General features: G+C 37.4%; 1 protein-coding gene across 11 annotated transcripts in view; it reads right to left on the bottom strand.

Moving 5' to 3' along the window:
* kndc1 (kinase non-catalytic C-lobe domain containing 1) overlaps positions 1-15067 on the bottom strand; it is a 68510-nt gene extending 53443 nt beyond the window's left edge. For 9 of the 11 annotated variants that reach the window (XR_015506525.1, XR_015506526.1, XR_015506524.1 and 6 more), the window contains exons 1-3: positions 14712-15067; positions 7190-7388; positions 2132-2190 (exon numbers count right to left, since the gene is read on the bottom strand). Coding sequence is in view for 4 of the 11 variants with exons in the window: in XM_087279861.1 (XP_087135987.1) it covers positions 2132-2190; positions 7190-7388; positions 14712-14819 (366 nt within the window). In the remaining 7 variants the exon portion in view is untranslated. Of the gene's footprint in view, positions 1-2131; positions 2191-7189; positions 7389-14711 lie in introns of those variants that run through there. The other 2 variants (XM_087279864.1, XM_087279863.1) reach the window with 2 other exon arrangements.
* Between the last annotated feature and the right edge of the window lie 4056 nt (positions 15068-19123).

Below are 19123 nucleotides of genomic sequence, written 5' to 3' on the forward strand. Positions count from 1 at the left end.
TCCGCCTCAAGGTTGGACGTGTTGTGTGTTCAGAGATGCTCTTCTGCAGAGCTCGGTTGTAACGAGTGCTTATTTGAGTTACTGTTGCCTTTCTATCAGCTGGAACCAGTCTGGCCATTCTCCTCTGACCTCTGGCCTCAACAACTCCACAGAACGGCCGGTCACTGGATATTTTCTCTTTTATTGGCAGGGGTACCTAATAAAGTGGCCGGTTAGTGTACATTAATATTAATCTGATCTTCAGAGTTTCAGAAATGATCGATTTTAGCGACACTGTGTTTAAAATAAGCTTGTTCTTTCTCACCACAAACATCCTTACATAACCAGTTTTCACTTCACAAACGCAAACCGCCTACAGTCATTCTGGCTTCTGCTTTTCCATATTCAACGTTTAGGACAGTGAATTAAGCACTAATGTAATGCATGTATTCATGTATTTATGGATTCAGTTTGAAAGGTCTTTCCACTGTCTAAAGGATCTCAGAAAACATTGATTCTGACCGTGTAAAACAGCGCTACATTGATTTGTAGCCATTAAGGTCTGAATAAACAGTAATGTTACTGTATCATTTAGATCAGGGGTGCCCAAACTTTTTTGTATGAAGAACCAAATAGCAAACATCATTGAGAGCCATGGGCCAAAGGTAAATCTACCAAACTATTTTACATAAAATTTGCCATAAGTAATTTCCTAATTTATTTCCTAATATTTAAAAATATATATAAAGTATTACTTTAAATTGTTTTACCTAATGCAGTAAAAATAATAACTTACAGCAATAAAAAACATAATCACATTTATAACAGAGTGAAGGTCAACGCTTACTACACTAGTCAAGCAGAATCTGCCTCTGACCACCAAAGTCTTTGCATTGTCAGGTGACAGCACGTACATTTAAACATTTACATCATTCAATTGAAACATTTAATTTCAGTTAGCTTTTAACAATAAAACAAACAAACAAAGGGTTACACTAGATTCATCCATTATTCTCAGATGGGATGTCGGACCAAATCAAAGGTTATCATGGGTCAACTTTGGCCCGCGAGCCCTAGTTTGGGCATAGACAATATTACAGTTTTTGCGCTGACTCATTATCCCCAAGTCAGTTCCAGTTAATTAAGTCCTTTAAATAAATTGCAATAAATTGATTTCTTAAGGTATTTATATATTTTTTTAATATTTCATCAACAACATTAATGGATGCCGCCTTTGATTTTAATGTTAAGTTTATTATTATTTATAATGATTACTATTATTGTATATAATAATAATAATAATGAGAAGGGGCAGCACAGTGGGTAGTGATGTCGCCTCACAGCAAAAAGGTCGAGCCTCGGCTGGGTCAGTTGGCATTTTGTTTGCATGTTCTCCTCGTGTTGGTGTGGGTTTCCTCCGGGTGCTTCGGTTTTCCCCTCAGTACAAACACATGCGCTATAGGGGAATTGATCAACTTAACTGGCCGTAGTGTATGTGTGTGAATGCAAGGGTGTAATGGTGTTTCCCAGTGCTGAGTTGCAGCTGGAAGGGCATCCGCTGCGTAAAACATATGCTGGAAAAGTTGGCGGTTCACTTCGCTGTGGCGACCCCTGATTAATACAGTGACTAAGTTGAAAATAAAATGAGAGAACGAATAATAATAGTAATAATGTTATTATTAGTTGTATTAATAATAATATATTAATAATTTATTATTATTATTATCATTATAATTATAAAGCAATAATTTTAATTGTTAAGTTTAATAAAACATTATTTTTGTAGGGGAAGCAGTCGTGCAGTAGGTAGTGCTGTCGCCTCACAGCAAGAAGGTCGCTAGTTCGAGCCTCGGCTCAGTTGGCGTTTCTGTGTGGAGTTTGCATGTTCTCCCTGCATTCGCGTGGGTTTCCTCCGGGTGCTCCGGTTTCCCCCACAGTCCAAAGACATGCGGTACAGGTGAGTTGGGTAGGCTAAATTATCCGTAGTGTATGAGTGTGTGTGTGAATGTGTGTGTGGATGTTTCCCAGAGATGGGTTGCGGCTGGAAGGGCATCCGCTGCATAAAAACTAGCTGGATAAGTTGGCGCTGTTGTGTGTTATTATGAATGCCTTTGTTTTGCTCTATAACTCTATAATATTCAGAGTGACTCACCTCGATTGTGCTTCCAGTTTTCTCAAACTCTGGAGGAATAAAGCAGCCTTCAGGATCGTCTGAAATAAAGAGCAAAACACAAACTTTCACAAACACAATCAAATTTGAGTGATTTTTGTTTCTGCTCATGTTCTGGATAATTGTCTTGCTGAAATGTTCAAGTTGATTTCATCCTCCTGCTGATGTAGATGTTGGATTGAAGCAGCTGACAATCACTGAGGAGGGGCAGAGGGTTGCTGAAGAACTACTGAGAGATTTCAGCTGCTGTCTGGGCTTTCACCACACCTCCCTTTCTTCATGTGTTCAATACTGTTTCCCTGCATCATTTCATTACACAGAACTTTCTTTATAAACTCATTAGATTTTGTTTTCTTTGCATATATGAATTACTTTGATTGCTACCAACATCCAGAGAAAATTTCAAGTCAGCAGCACCTTTAGAAATACGCTTTCAGAGAAAAATAGTGACGTGTTTGGTACTTATTTCCCCCTCAGTATACCATATGAACAGTATAACAGAAAATTGTAGGGGTTTTAAAACCTTGACGTTTCCAAACCGCAGTAAACCTTGAAACCGGTTATCGTCCCATGTCTAGTTGAATTATCTTCTGTTCATCAATATAGTCCTTGTGAGTAAGTGTGTGTGTGTGTGTGTGTGTGTGTGTGTGTGTGTGTGTGTGTGAGTCCACAGAGGATCCATCTATCTAGGCCACATTCACACTGGCTCTGTTAAATAGGCCAGGCTTTCTCCTGCTGGATGTGTCAGATCCTCCAGAAACTCCTCAGGAACTCACTGGTATATTTAGACACGCTCACAGAAACACTTCTTCATTTGCACGCACATAAACCTTCCACACTTTATCCTGCAATGCATTTCTTTGATTGCACAGATTTATAGAGCTAGTGAAAACACACAGACGGGATTGTGTGATGGCATATTGGTGCTTTGCTATAAAAGAGTGCCAGTTAGAAATAAAATGAATAATCAAATCATCAATTTAATAATTGAAATTAAAATGCTTAAAATGTTTTTACAGCTGAGGGCTCTTATGCAATGGTTTGTTTGGATTGTCTGCAGAACAAACCGTTGTTATGAAATGACTCGCCTAATTACCCTGATTAAGCCTTTAAATGTGAAGCTGCACATTAGTATCTTAAAAAAAACAAAACTGTCATCATGACAACGATAAAAGAAATGAGTTATTAAACTACTATGTTTAGAAATGTGTTGAAAAAATCGTCACTTCGTTAAACAGGAATTAGTGGAAAAAATGTAAAAGAATTCAAATTTAACAGGAGGGCAAATAATTCTGACTTCACCTGTATGTCCACACTTGACCCAATGTTGGGTTAAAACAACTCAGGATTTCTAGAGTGTAACATCCCCAACGGATGCACTCACTCAGCAGCAATGTTTCCATCCACCTATTTTCAATATCACATAAAAAAATTGCTTAAAGAAATGCCAAGATGCACAAATATTTTGAAAATGTGCATAAAAATTAGAAAGGATCCCTTGAGCTCAGGGCTCACTCCTGGGACAGCATGCCAAACAAGCTATGTATAAATCATGAGCTAATCATCGTGAGTGAGCGACTTCCAGCAACCTCTGTTTACGCGAGCGACAGTAGCCCCTTTCACACAGTGATACCGGTAAATATCCGGAAAATTTCCGGAAAGACTTTACCGGTATATTGAAAAAAGCGCTGTTCACACAGGCGAGGACGTTACGGAAATTTTCCGGAAAATAGCATTCACACATCCATCCCAAAATAGCGGTAAATTCTGACATCATTCACCACAAATGAGCTGTAAACGGCTGCGCTTGTGTTTGTAAACATTTGACTAAATTACAAACTCTGTGGATGATCAATATTATGAACAACTTTCGCAGGATCACTTTCGCATGTCGAGATGTTCATAATATGTGCGTGTGCAGGCGCTCACAGGCTGTTCCACAGGCACACGCAAAGCTTGAAGGTAAACAAACAACGGCTTATCATAAGCATCTCATCGATGATTATTTACACAGTTGGCATTAAGAAGAACATATAAACGTGATCTGACTAACTTCTAGCAGCTAAATGTGTCTGGAAAAATATTCAAAGGCTTTTATTCTCACAAACCGCGCGAATGTAAATGCGTCTGACTGTTGTGATTGGCTAACCAGGTGGGCGTGGCGAGTGACGAAACAAAGTTGAGAATCCTTCATTCATTCATTTTCTTGTCGGCTTAGTCCCTTTATTAATCCGGGGTCACCACAGCAGAATGAATCGCCAACTTATTCAGTTTTTACGCAGTGCATGCCCTTCCAGCCGCAACCCATCTCTGGGAAACATCCACACACACATTCACACAAACACACACTCATACACTACGGACAATTTAGCTTACCCAATTCACCTGTACCGCATGTGTTTGGACTGTGGGGGAAACCGGAGCACCCGGAGGAAACCCACGAGAACGCAGGGAGAACATGCAAACTCCACACAGAAACTGAGCCAAGGCTCAAACCAGCGACCCAGCGACCTTCCTGCTGTGAGGCGACAGCACTACCTACTGCGCCACTGCCTCGCCCTGAGAATCCTTCAATTTTATGCAAATGAAGAGAGACTTTCTTGAGCGACAGCTAATAAGAGCACCAGTTGAGCTCATGTGATCCTTTCTCAGCTCGCTCAGACCTGAGTTTACAGCAGGTCACCACACAGAGCGACAGACAGCTACAAAGTCATGGCTAGTGTGAATGAGGCATTACATTGCAAAATATCTGAAGTGTTGTTTTGCTGATTGTAAAAAACCTCAGCCGTCAGTACGTCATCACAGTGCTTCAGTATTATTATTATTATTCTTATTAATCCCTCCAGAACTGTCTTGAGCATCTGTCTGCGCTACCAAAGAGCATTTCACACTTCCAAAAGCCACCGCACTCATTGGGTTTCATCTTCGTCTTCTGAGATGCAGCTCATTTATTAGAGAACAACAAACACCACAGTGGAGAATCAGCCAGTCAATCAAGATTTAGGAACAGCAAATACTAACTGGACTTCTAGTTGAAGATTTGGTGTCAGAAGTGGCAAAGGCCTCTAGATTTTGCTTATTTGAGCACAATAAAATATGATCATGTCTTGATTTTTCATGACTTCATTAGGACAGTAAGGTCTGACTCTGCTTAGACTAAAGCAGGGGTGTCCAAACTACGGCCCGCGGGCCATCTGCGGCCCGCAATCAGTTTTGTGGCGGCCTGCGAGGCTTTTGATAAATATTCATAGAATCTGGCCCGCTATACAAAAATGAACGTAATTCAATAAATAACCACCGGGTGTCGCTATTACATGCCTTCAATTAGGCAGCAGTTCTTGTAATGATGCAAAACGAACCAAAAAAAAAACTGAAGGAAACATAATTGATAACATTTTGATTCACATTTTGGCAAGCCATGGCGAAACCAAGAAAAAGAAAAATCAACAGTGAGTGCAGGAAATTTCAGTCACGTTGGGGAAAAGAATATTTCTTCACAGAGGTCAGCGGGAAATGTATCTGCTTAATTTGCCAGCAGTCAGTTGAAGTAATGAAGAAATTTAATATTAAAATACATTATGAAACAAAACATCAGGCCTTCAGCTCTTACACTGGTGCCGAACGAGATCAAAAAGTAAAACAATTAGCAGCTGCCCTATCAGCTCAACAACAGCAGTTTTTTTGTGCTAATAAAGTGCAAGAAAATTCTACACTGGCTAGTTATGAGGTATAATATATATATATATATATATATATATATATATATATATATATATATATATATATATATATATATATATATATATATATATATATATATATATATATATATATATATATGCATGTCTGTGTGATGTATGTAAAATTTAGCCCGGGACAACGTTTTGTTTTTTTTGCATCTGGCCCTTGGCCCAAAAAGTTTGGACACCCCTGGACTAAAGTGTCATCACTGAACAGAAATAATGTCCAGTATAGAATATAAAGTCCTGCTGCAGTGGAGACAGAATGAATATTGTGTCTGACTCCATCATGAGCTTGGAGGACTGCATCCATACATCTCTGACATGACTCACATCACTGATTAATAAAGTCATCTGGAATGAAGAAGAAAGCTTCAGCAGGATCCCAGAGTTCATCTAGACTCTTTGTGTTTATCTTCAATGCCTCCCTCGTCTTACCCCAGACATACTCAATAATGTTCATGTCTGGTAACTGGGCTGGCCAATCTTGGAGCAGCTTTGCTTTCAGGATCTTTGATGTGGAGGCTGAAGTATGAGCAGGAGCGCTATCCTGCTGGAGAATTGTCCCTCTCCTGTGGTTTGTAATGTAATGGGCAGCACAGATGTCTTGATACCTCAGGCTGTTGATGTTGATCATCCACTCTGCAGATCTCTCCATACTGAATGACCCCAAACCATGATTTCTCCTTCACCAAACTTGACTGATTTCTATGACAATATTGGTCCATGCTGGTTCCAGTAGGTCTTCTGCAGTATTGGTGATGATTGAGATGCAGATCAACAGATGATTCAGCAGAGAAATCCACCTTCTGACACTTTTACACATGATCAACTATCAAGTTATTATTTGCTGCTCCTACAACTGAGATCCACCACAAGACTTTTGTCAGGTAGTGTATCAGGAAGTGATGTTTTTGTTCTCTTCTGTTTCTCATTGGCTGGAAATGCTGCTTTATCCACTAATGTTTAATGCCTTATTCCAGTTTTGTGCATAAATCTGTTTCACATATCTGAATGTAAACACACAGCTACTCTCAGACTGTCATCAGTACACACACACACACGCACGCAACCACTCACTCACTCACTCACTCACACATACACACACACACACACACACACACACACACACACACACACTCACACACTCATACACGCACACACACACACGCGCACACACACACACACACACACACACACACACACACACACACACACACACACACACACACACACACACACACACACACACACACACACACACACACACACACACAGGTAATACACACTCCTGACTCACCGTTGAGCTGCTCCATGAAACACACATTTCCGTGCGCGTTGAAGGCCAGTGTGTCCGGCGTCACACACAGAGACTGAAAGAGCGGAGAGAAGCTGATGCTCTGGAGAGAACACACACACTCCACACACACCGACCACAACTCCTGCTCCGACAGACCGGCGTCCCGCAGACACAGCACATCCGCCAGAGACACGTTCTCCTGAAGAGCACACACACACACACACACACACACACACACAAATACTGATCAGAAAAATAGACACTCATCAGAAACACACTCACATGCACAAAGGAGGAGAAACACACTGATCAGACACACACACACCGACCGATGAAGCACAAACTGATTACACACACTGATCACACACTAAAAAAGTACACTGATAACACACCCACACACACACACACTGAGGAGAAACACACTGATCAGACACCAACACACACTGAAAAAGCACAAAGTGATCATACACAAACACACACACACATACTAAGGAGGAGAAACACACTGATCACACACACACCCACTGAGGAAGCACAAACTGATTACACACACTGATCACACACACACTAAAAGGATCCACTGATAAGACACACACACACACAAAGAAAATACATACACTGATCAGACACACACACACGCACGCACTGAGGAAGCACAAACTGATCACACATACACACACACACACACACACACTTACTAAGGAGGAGAAACACAATGATCAGACACACACACCCACTGATTAGGCACACACTGATTACACACACACTAAAAAAGATACACAGGTCAGACACAAACACACACACACACTCACTAACACACACACACACACACATACACTGAGAAAAAGTTACACACACTGATTAAACACACACACACACTGAGAAGATACACACACTGATCACACACACACACATACTAAGGAGGAGAAACACACTGATCACACACACACAAACACTGAGAAAAAGATAGACACACTGATCAGACACACACACACGCACAAAGAAGAAAATGCACACACTAATTAGACACACACATGCACTGCGGAGACACACACTCAGACAAACAAACAAACATCCACACACACACACACACACACACACAAACACACGCACATGCACTGAGAAGATATACACACTGATCAGACATACAAACACACACATGCACAGAGAAGAAGATGCACACACTAATTAGACACACACGTGCACTGCGGACACACACACTCAGACAAACAAACAAACATACACAAACACACACACACATGCACTGAGAAGATATACACACTGATCAGACATACACACACATGCACAGAGAAGAAAATGCACACACTGATTAGACACACACATGCACTGCGGACACACACACTCAGACAAACAAACAAACATACACAAACACACACACACAAACACATGCACTGAGAAGATATACACACTGATCAGACACACACATGCACTGAGGAGCAGACACACACAGATACACACACACACATGCACTGAGAAGATATACACACTGATCAGACACACACATGCACTGAGGAGCAGACACACACAGATACACACACACACATGCACTGTGAAAAGGATACATACAGATACAGATACACACACACACACACACACACACACACTGAGAAGAAGATACACACAGATCCACACACACATGCACTGTCTAGGCTTTTCCCACAGGGCTGTGTAGTTTTGTATTTAGCTTGTCCTCAATAATAAAATGCTTGATTTGAAAGCTGCATGACATGTTTTCTGCTGTTATCTTTGACTCATATGTGAATATGGTGGATGATCGGAAACATTAAAGTGTGACAAACATGCAGCAAAATAAGAAACCAGTAAAGGGGACTTCTCCACAGCACTGTACTGCAGATAAAGACTTGTACAGTGTGAAAGTCAGAGTCTCCACGGGGATCTCTTCACTCCAGCTGAATATTTCACACATTACAGAAGACGGATTGTAGCTGTAATAAATTCCACCATGATGTCAGAATAATCATCACGCTCAGAGGAGTGTGTGTCTGGCAGATGTGCAGGACAGCAGTGTGTTTACTGTGTGTTTTCCTTTACAGCTGGGTTATAGATGAGAGAATTGAGCTCATTCTTGACTTATGAGCAGAAGCAGCCATTGGAATCTTTCTGTCTCCAAACTTCCCCTCTCTTTCACTCCAGTGATTTTTAGATGTTATTTTAGATTGTTTTATATATATATATATATATATATATATATATATATATATATATATATATATATATATATATATATATATATATATATATATATATATATATATATATATATATATATATATATATATATGTAGTTGAAGTCAGGATTATTAGCCCCCCTTTGAATTTTTTTTTCTTTATTAAATATTTCCCAAATGATGTTTGACAGAGCAAGGAAATTTTCACAATGTGTCTGACAATATTTTTTTTTTTCATGAGAAAGTCTTATTTGTTTTATTTTGACTTGAATAAAAGTAGTTATTATTTTTTAAACACCATTTTAGGGACAATATTATTAGCCCCTTTTAGCTAATTTTTTTTTTTTGATAGTCTACGGAACAAACCATCATTATACAATAACTTGCCTAATTACCCTAACCTGCCTAGTTACCCTAATTACCCTAGTGAAGCCTTTAAATGTCACTTTAAGCTGTATAGAAGTGTCTTGAAGAACATCTAGTCTAATATTATTTACTGTCATCATGACAAAGATAAAATAAATCAGTTACTAGAAATAAATTATTAAAACTATTATGATTAGAAATGTGTTGAAAACAATCTTCCCTCCGTTAAACAGAAATTGGGGGAAAAAATTAAACAAGGGGGTGAATAATTCTGAATTCAACTGTATATATATTTATATATTCATTCATTTTCTTTTCGGCTTAATAAAAACCGGATGGTCACTCTGTCTGAGCTCCAGCGCTCTTCTGTGGAGAGAGGAGAACCTTACAGAAGGACAACCATCTGTGCAGCAATCCACCAATCAGGCATCTGTATGGTAGAGCGGCCAGACGGAAGACACTCCCCGCCTGGAGTTTGCCATCTGAAGGACTCTCAGAGCATCAGAAACTAAACTCTCTGCTCTGATGAGACTCAAACTGAACTGTTTGGAGTGAACGCCAGGCGTTACGTTTGGAGAAAAGCAGGCGGCGCTCATCAGCAGGCTAACAGCATCCCTACAGTGAAGCATGGTGGTGTTGGCATCATGCTGTGGGGATGTGTTTCAGCAGCAGGAACTGGAAGACTAGTCAGGATAGAGGGAAAGATGAATGCAGCGATGTACAGAGACATCCTGAATGAAGACCTGCACAAGAGTGCTCTCCACCTCAGACTGGGCCCACGCTTCATCTTCCAGCAGGACAATGACCCAAAGCACACCACCAAAATATCAATGGAGTCACGTCACAACAACTCGGTGGATGTCCTTGAGTGGCCCAGCCAGAGCCCAGACCTAAATCCTATTGAACATCTCTGGAGAGATCTGAAAATGGCTGTACACCGTCACTTCCCATCCAACCTGATAGAGCTTGAGAGGTTCTGCAAAGAGGAACGGGCAAAATTTCCCAAAGACAGGTGTGCAGAGCTTGTGTCATCATATTCAGAAAGACTTGAGGCTGTAATCACTGCCAAAGGTGCATCAACAAAGTATTGAGCAAAAAACTGAGAATACTAATGTACATCTGATTTATCAGCTTTTATATTTGTAATAAATCTGCAACAATCTCAAAAACTCTTTCTTCACATTATCATTATGGGGGATTGTGTGTAGAATGTTGAGGAAATCAATCAATTTAATACATTTTGGAAGGAGGCTTCAACATAGAATAAAGTGGAAAGTGTTAAGTGCTATCAACACTTTCCGGATGCACCGTACATACACTATGTACTACACGTAGTATATAAACTGCAGCTTTAAACGTAGTAACTAAGAGTCTATATTTCTACGCTGGCTCTTCCCAGCATGCACAGTGTCTGTGGTGTACATAATTGATAGGACTGTTGTGTTTGTTATGTTGTGTCTTGTTCGCAAAACTAAAGGGAAAAGCTAATGCTCAACCGTGTCGTCGTCGAATGAACTGAAAACAGCCGAACATGTTTATTCATCAGGAGAGAATGAAAGTGTCGCCGGAGCGGAATAATAATGCATTTATAGGGCATAAAGTTGCCGTCTCACGCAGCTGTAAGACCATGAGCCCGTAAATTGACGATCTCCCATGAGAAGAGAGACTTTCTCCTTCACCTCACACACACACACACTCACATATATTCTGTCCTACATACAGAAAGTTCAGAGCACAGAAGAGCAAAACCTTACCGCTGTTCACAGGTCAGTCAGGAAGCACAGATAATCAAACACATACGCACTAGTGCAGGGGTGGCCAATCCTGTTCCTGGAGATCTACCTTCCTGCAGATTTCAGTTGCAACCCTTATCAAACACACCTGTCTGTAATTACCAAGTGGATTTCAGGTCCTAATTAATTGGTTCAGGTGTGTTTGATCAGGGTAGGAGCTAAACTGTACAGGAAGGTAGATCTCCAGGAACAGGATTGAGCACTTCTGCAGTAGTGTGTTGGATTTATGTCCTCTATTATTTCTCTTTTTTGCATTAATCATATTCCAAATTAGACTAATTTGTGAAGTTTTTATCACATTTATATATGATGACATTATTTAAAATAGAATTTAAAAATGACAAACATCAAAATTACTTTCAATTGAATTTATTTGTTTTTACTTTAAATTTTAAAACATTTTACATTATTATTATTATAATCAATATAATTAACAACGATTTATTGTATTGATATTAATAATTTTGCATGTAAAAGACTCTAAAAAAATGCTGGTTGTTCTGGGTCAAATATGCACATACCCAGCTGTTGGGTTAAAAAGTGGCCTTTAAATTGAATAGAAAAAGCTTAACCCAATTATGACAATCCAGGATTTTGTACAGCATAGTAATATTACATTGATTAATGATTATGGATACTAAAATAACACACAAATAAATATATATATTGATGGATTCAGATTTCTGCCTTCCGATCCGTCCCAGCAGGGATCAACATTTATCGTTTTTCTCATTGTTTTATTAATATGATTATTTGAATAATAAATAAAGTTAATATATTGCGTAATAAAAGAATGTTCAGTGCATTTGCCTGTCTCTTTATAACTATTTTCAGAAGCCACCAAACTAGGTCAGAGGTCATGGAGACCTCGAGTGGAACTGAAGGACTGGATGATTGAAAACAGCTGTATTGCTCTTTGCATAATTATGTGTTAATACTATCTAAAGTGATCTCGATGTTATTATTAATATGTGTATATTCAGTTTAAGGCAATTTTCCTCTTTGTTCAAGAATATAGCAGTCTGAATGCTGTTTATACCCGTTTTGAACTAGTTTGATAAGACAGCTGAGAGTACGAAGAAACAACCTTGGGTTTTTATAAACAGATTGTCTCTTGCATGCGTATTTGCATTTGATGGGTCAGTTCTACAGGTCTTAGACCAGCTCTTCATTGTCTACGGGCGACCTGACCCAAGCCTCTTGTTGCCATCCCTTTAAGGATTGAGATACAACCCCGCATTGACATACATATTTAGAATTGTCTAACTTTTTTTAACAAATCGGAACCTGTTATACATGTATAAATGTAGCCTGCCATTTCAACCACCTGACCAGCATGGCTTTTGTTTTCCCCATAACCGAATCATAAATAAATAAAGATAAGTTACACTCTAATGCAGGGCCGTGCACAAGGGGGTGGCCCGGTGGCTAGAGCCACTTCCCCTCTACCCGAGGTGCCCCTCTCAGCAAACCCCCCCCCAACCCCCCACCCACCCATCCGCTCTTTACTTTGCGAATGACCCACGATGTACCAACACATTGCGTTGAGCACCTGCCCCTGTAAGGGTCTGTGCACGGGCATGCACAAATGACCACCGGTCAATCACTTTTCCCGCAGGACTCACGCATGAAGCATGAATAGGCAGAGTGATCTGTGATGTTACAATGGCATCCACAAACTTGGTTGGTAAAAACGGTGCGCAACCAACAGCAAGCAGAGGGAGAGGGTGGGGTGGAGTGGGGGTGGATGGGGGTGCATTTTGTGATGTGTATTTTCAGCGGTATCCACTCGTTAAGTCGTGATGTGTGGAATACTGTTTCCGGGTAAAAGCCGATACTCATTTGAACTGAGAAAATGTTAGTTTATGGACACTTTTTAGTCCCATCGCACATTAAATTTGATATAATATCATGGTGTACAAAAAAGTCTCTGGACTTGCTGCATTAAAAATACCAGAATTTTAACAATTTATAAAAAAATGACCACTTTCTGGCCATCTGATATTAGGCATGGATATATATATATATATTGCGATCTTGATTTTTGAAAGTATTACAACGCTTTGTAAATGTTAATATTACCATTTAATGAGACTCTCCATACAGTTTGATATAGCGCTTGGACCCAGAAGCTGCTTCACGTGACATCACACTTAACAAGTGGATAGTGTGAAACACTAGTGTGGACGTGTTTAGTGTGTATTTTTCGCGAGCGGGTTTCTGCTGCAACATATATATAAAGATCAATTTAAATAAAATCTAAAGAAAATCTGTGGTATGTGATGTCTATTGGCCATCTACATTGGACGACACACACACACACACACACACACACACATATATATATATATATATATATATAAAATATAAATATATAAATATATACATATATATATATATATATATATATATATATATATATATATATATATATATATATATATATATATATATATATATAAAGATCAATTTAAATAAAATCTAAAGAAAATCTGTGGTATTATATACAATATTTTCAATAGATTTATAATAAATGCATAAAATACACTGAACTATATATAAATATATTGGGTATATAAGTATATTACTAATATACTGGTAACTATTATTTACATTATAAATATATTTTATAAATGATTTTGTATATCTATCTATATACACCTATCTATATGAACACATGTAGTAATTTCTGTTTTAAATGATATGTAACCTGTATGTAATATAGTTTGTAATATATTTTAATGTTTGAAAACGCCGGTTTTTAACATATATGTTGCAGATGTGTGTACAAATGTGGCATTCATAATTTTGTGATATCCAAACATGAACGTGTGTGTGTGTTAAATATGTGATTCAGCCTGACACACAAGCTAAAGACTGGTACTTTAAGAATAATGTAGAGTTTTAACACCAAAAATACAGAAGATTATCGACTCTAACAGCTCATTCAGGAATTATGAACCATAATTATACAGTGTTTACCAGACTGAGGAGACATTAACATTACACAGACGGTAACTATAGTGATTAATTAGCTAACAATAGCAACAAAACTCAAGTTATGTAATGATAATGTCAACATTTCTATAGACTGCCTTTTAGAGAGACTGTCAATCAATCAATCAATCAAATCGATCAGTGGATGTCTCTCACCTCGTCCTCGAGAAGTGGCGGGAGATGCTCAACTTCTCGCCGTTTCTTCTCGTCTTCCTCTCCGTCTTCCTCCTCCAAACTGACCGCGGCCGAACCGAACGTGCCCATGGTGTCCCCCGGTGGTTTATGGATGGGTAAGAGCTCCCGGTTTCCCGCTTCACAGCGGCGTCACGGATCGTGTCGTGAGTTTCTGAACATTCTTCTGCAGTGCGGAGAGAGAGAGAGAGAAAGATGAGAGAGAAAGAGAGAGAGAATTCCCTCACTCACTCCGATCTAACAGATATAATCAATAACCCCTCCGCTGCTAATCGATAACCAATAACGCGACAGCAACCTGGGAGTTTACTAACTGTACTGTCATGGTAACGACGCGCGCGCACGAGTTAAACCAGCCGCGAGCGTCTGGAGCTCGGCGCATGCGCAGAGAAGCGCGCTCCACATTATTTTAATTTATTGGTCATAAATGCGTCAGTAAAACGTAATATCTGCCGTTTCTCATTTCTGAAAGGCCTCTAATACCATTTAAAGGGATAGTTCAACCAAGAGTGAGAATCTGGTACTTGTTCCAAACCTGTTTGATTGTCTTTCTTCTGTTGAACACAAAAGGAGATATTTTGAAGAATGTTGGTGTAAACATTGTATTTCCTATAATGGAAGGCAAATGGTTACAGGTTTCCAGATTTTTCCTAAATATCTTATTTTGTGTTTAACAGAATAAAGAAATTCATAAAGACTTGAAACCATGCGAAGAGAGTAAATCGTGAGTAAACTTTAATTTTGGGGTAAACTATTCCTTTAAAGCAGCATTAATATAAGGTAAATCCATATTTAAATGCCATATATCAGAGACAATGTGCAATTATTGATCATACCTGCTTCATGTGTGGACTTCACAGATATAAAAATATATTGAACGCCGCCTTTGCCTTCAGAAGCAGAGATTCAACAAGCTACTGGAAATATTCCTCAGAGATTTTGCTCCATATTGTCATGATAGCATCACACAGTTGCTGCAGATTTGTCGGCTGCACATCCATGATGCCAATCTCCCGTTCCACCACATCCCAAAGCTGCTCTATTGGATTGAGCTCTGGTGACTGTGGAGGCCATTTGAGTACAGTGAACTCATCGTCATGTTCAAGACACCAGTCTGAGATGATTGAGCTTTATGACATGCTGCGTTATCCTGCTGGAAGTAGCCATCAGAAGATGGAGACACTGTGCTCATAAAGGGATGGACATGGTCAGCAGCAATACTCAGGTAGGCTGTGGCGTTGATGCTCAATTGGTACTAATGGACCCAAAGAAAATCCCCCCCACACCATTACAACACCACGAGCAGCCTGAACCGCTGATACAAGGCAGGATGATCCATGCTTTCATGTTGTTGAGGCCAAATTGTGAGTCGAGCATCTGAATGTGTCAGCAGAAATGGAGACTCATCAGAGCAGCAACGTTTCTCCAATCTTCTATTGTCCAGTTTTGGTGAGTCTGTGTGAATTGTAGCCTCAGTTTCCTGTTCTTAGCTGACAGGAGCGGCACCCGGTGTGCTCTTCTGCTGCTGTAGCCCATCCGCCTCAAGGTTGGCCGTGTTGTGTGTTCAGAGATGCTCTTCTGCAGAGCTCGGTTGTAACGAGTGCTTATTTGAGTTACTGTAGCCTTTCTATCAGCTGGAACCAGTCTGGCCATTCTCCTCTGACCTCTGGCCTCATCAACAAGGCATTTGCGCCCACAGAACTGCCGCTCGCTGGATATTTCCTCTTTGTCGGAGCATTCTCTGTAAACCCTAGAGATGGTTGTGCATGAAAATCCCAGTAGATCAGCAGTTTCTGAAATACTCAGAGCAGCCCGTCTGGCAGCAACAACCATGCCACGTTCAAAGTCACTTAAATCCCCTTTCTTCCCCATTCTGATGCTCGCTTTGAACTGCAGCAGATCCTCTTGACCATGTCTACATGCCTAAATGCAGTGAGCTGCTGCCATGTGATTGGCTGATTACAAATTTGTGTTAACGAGCAGATGGACAGGTGTACCTAATAAAGTGGCCAGTGAGAGTATATTTTAAAAATATCCATTTCCATATACAAGATTAAATGTTCAGATATATAAACCATAATTTTATACACTTGTAAGTATATACATATGCTGTTGATTCTTGTTTCCTGTCCATTAAATAACATTAGTCCTCTTATAGTATTAAAAATGAGTAATAAAGTCCATATCTAATACTGCTTTTCATGGCTGATGCCTGATGCAGTGCAGGCAATAGTACATGATATTATATATGCATTCAGAGATTAAATATTGATAAAACATTAAACTAAAAATAAATAAATACATAAAAAAGCAAACAAAAACTTCCTGATCAATACTGTAGTAAAATGATTGAATAATTATATTTCTGTATCATCAAATGTACTTTATACAGCCATTTTTACATTTTTATTAGAATTTATTTTATCCAGCGAAACTAAAATAAATAAGACTTTTTAAAACAAAATAATAAAATAACAACAACAACAACAACATAAACAATATTAATAATAATAACAACTACAATAAATGTATTAATAATAATAATAATAATTATAATAGTAATAATAATAATAAATAAAATTTAAATAACACTGGTTCAAAAACATATACATTGATATGTCTTATTAATAAAATGATAAACTTATTCAAATTAATCAAATAAAATAAAAAAATTGTCATAAAGGCACTCTGCAGGTATATCTGGAGCCAGTATAATACAGTATAAATGTTAGATTTAACATTTAAACATAAAATCTATTACAATTTTTAACTAAAACAAAACAAATACAAGCTAAACTGAACATAATAAATAATAAAAAATAATGGAAAAATCAATAAAAGTACATTATACAAACTGAATATATAACATTTTTATTATTAATTTAAACGAATTCAAAGTGTAGAAAAACACAATAATAATAATAATAATTATGATGATGATAATAATAATTAATATAATTTAAATAACACTGGTTCAAAATGTAATATTGATCTGTGTCTTATTAATAAAATAAAATAATACATTTATTATAATTAATAAAATAAATTCTGTCACACAAGTGCTCTGTATAGGTATATCTGTAGATGAATAAACTATAAATATTACATCAAACTTTTTTGAATATAAAGAAAATCTATTAAAATATAACTAAAACAAAAAGAAATAGAAGCTTAATTCAGTATGAAAAATAATAAAAAGTCATGCAAAATTAATAAAACTACATTAAAAAAATATATAAACTATTTATAAAATATTTATTTAAACTTATTCAAATTAATTTTAAATTTTAAAGATTGAAATAAATATTATAGGATTAATAAAATTAGATTAAACTAAACATGTTTGACACACAAGCGCTCTTCAGGTAAATCAGCAGCCAGTTGAATAATCAGCCACTAGATGGCGGAATAACACTGAGGAAAACTTAATAATTCTGTATTTCTCCAAATAACACCTGAATATATGAATGCTGTTAAATGTACAAATATTAATAAAACATATGCATATATATATCAAACAGCTTCTTTTATAATTTCATAATTTTATCGTATTTTTTAATCATAAAATGTAGTAATTATGCAGAAAAATATGCTTTAAATCACAAATATAAATGGCATTTTAAAATATTTAATCACATATGAAACAGCTATTTTAGATTTCAATTTTATTTAAAAATTGTAAAGTTTTAACTGTATTTTTAATCATATAAATGTAGTAATGATGCACAAAATGATGCTCTAAATCACAAATATAAATGGCATTTTTTATTATATTCACTAATAAAGCAGCTATTTTAGATTGTAATAATATTTAACAATTTTACCATATTTAAATTAAGAAAAATTTAGTAATGATGCTGAAAAATATGCTTTAAACCACAAATATAAATGACATTTTTAATAAAATCATATATAAAACAGCTATTATGAATTGGAATAATATTAATTATTTACTGAGTGAAGTGAAGAAAAGTGAAGTTACTAAAAATATGCTTTAAATCACAAATATAAATGACATTTTTTTATATATTCGCATATAAAACAGCTAATTTATTTTGGATTGCAATAATATTTCACAATTTTATCATATTTTTAATTATAGAATATGTATGATGCAGAAAATAATGCTTAAAATCACAAATATTAATAATTTTTCTATATATATTCACATGTAAATCAGCTGTTTCGGACTGCAATAAAATGTTACAATTTTACTGTATTTTAAATGATAAAATAGTAGCAATGGATATGAAAAATGTTTTAAATCGCAAACATAAATGACATTTTTTAGGTATATTTGCATATAAAACAACTATATTGGATTGCAATAATATTTCAGTTTTAACTGTATTTTGAATCATGTAAATGTAGTATGC

Source organism: Danio rerio, chromosome 13, assembly GCF_052040795.2.
Source record: "Danio rerio strain M-AB ecotype USA chromosome 13, GRCz13ab, whole genome shotgun sequence".
NCBI lineage: Eukaryota > Metazoa > Chordata > Actinopteri > Cypriniformes > Danionidae > Danio > Danio rerio.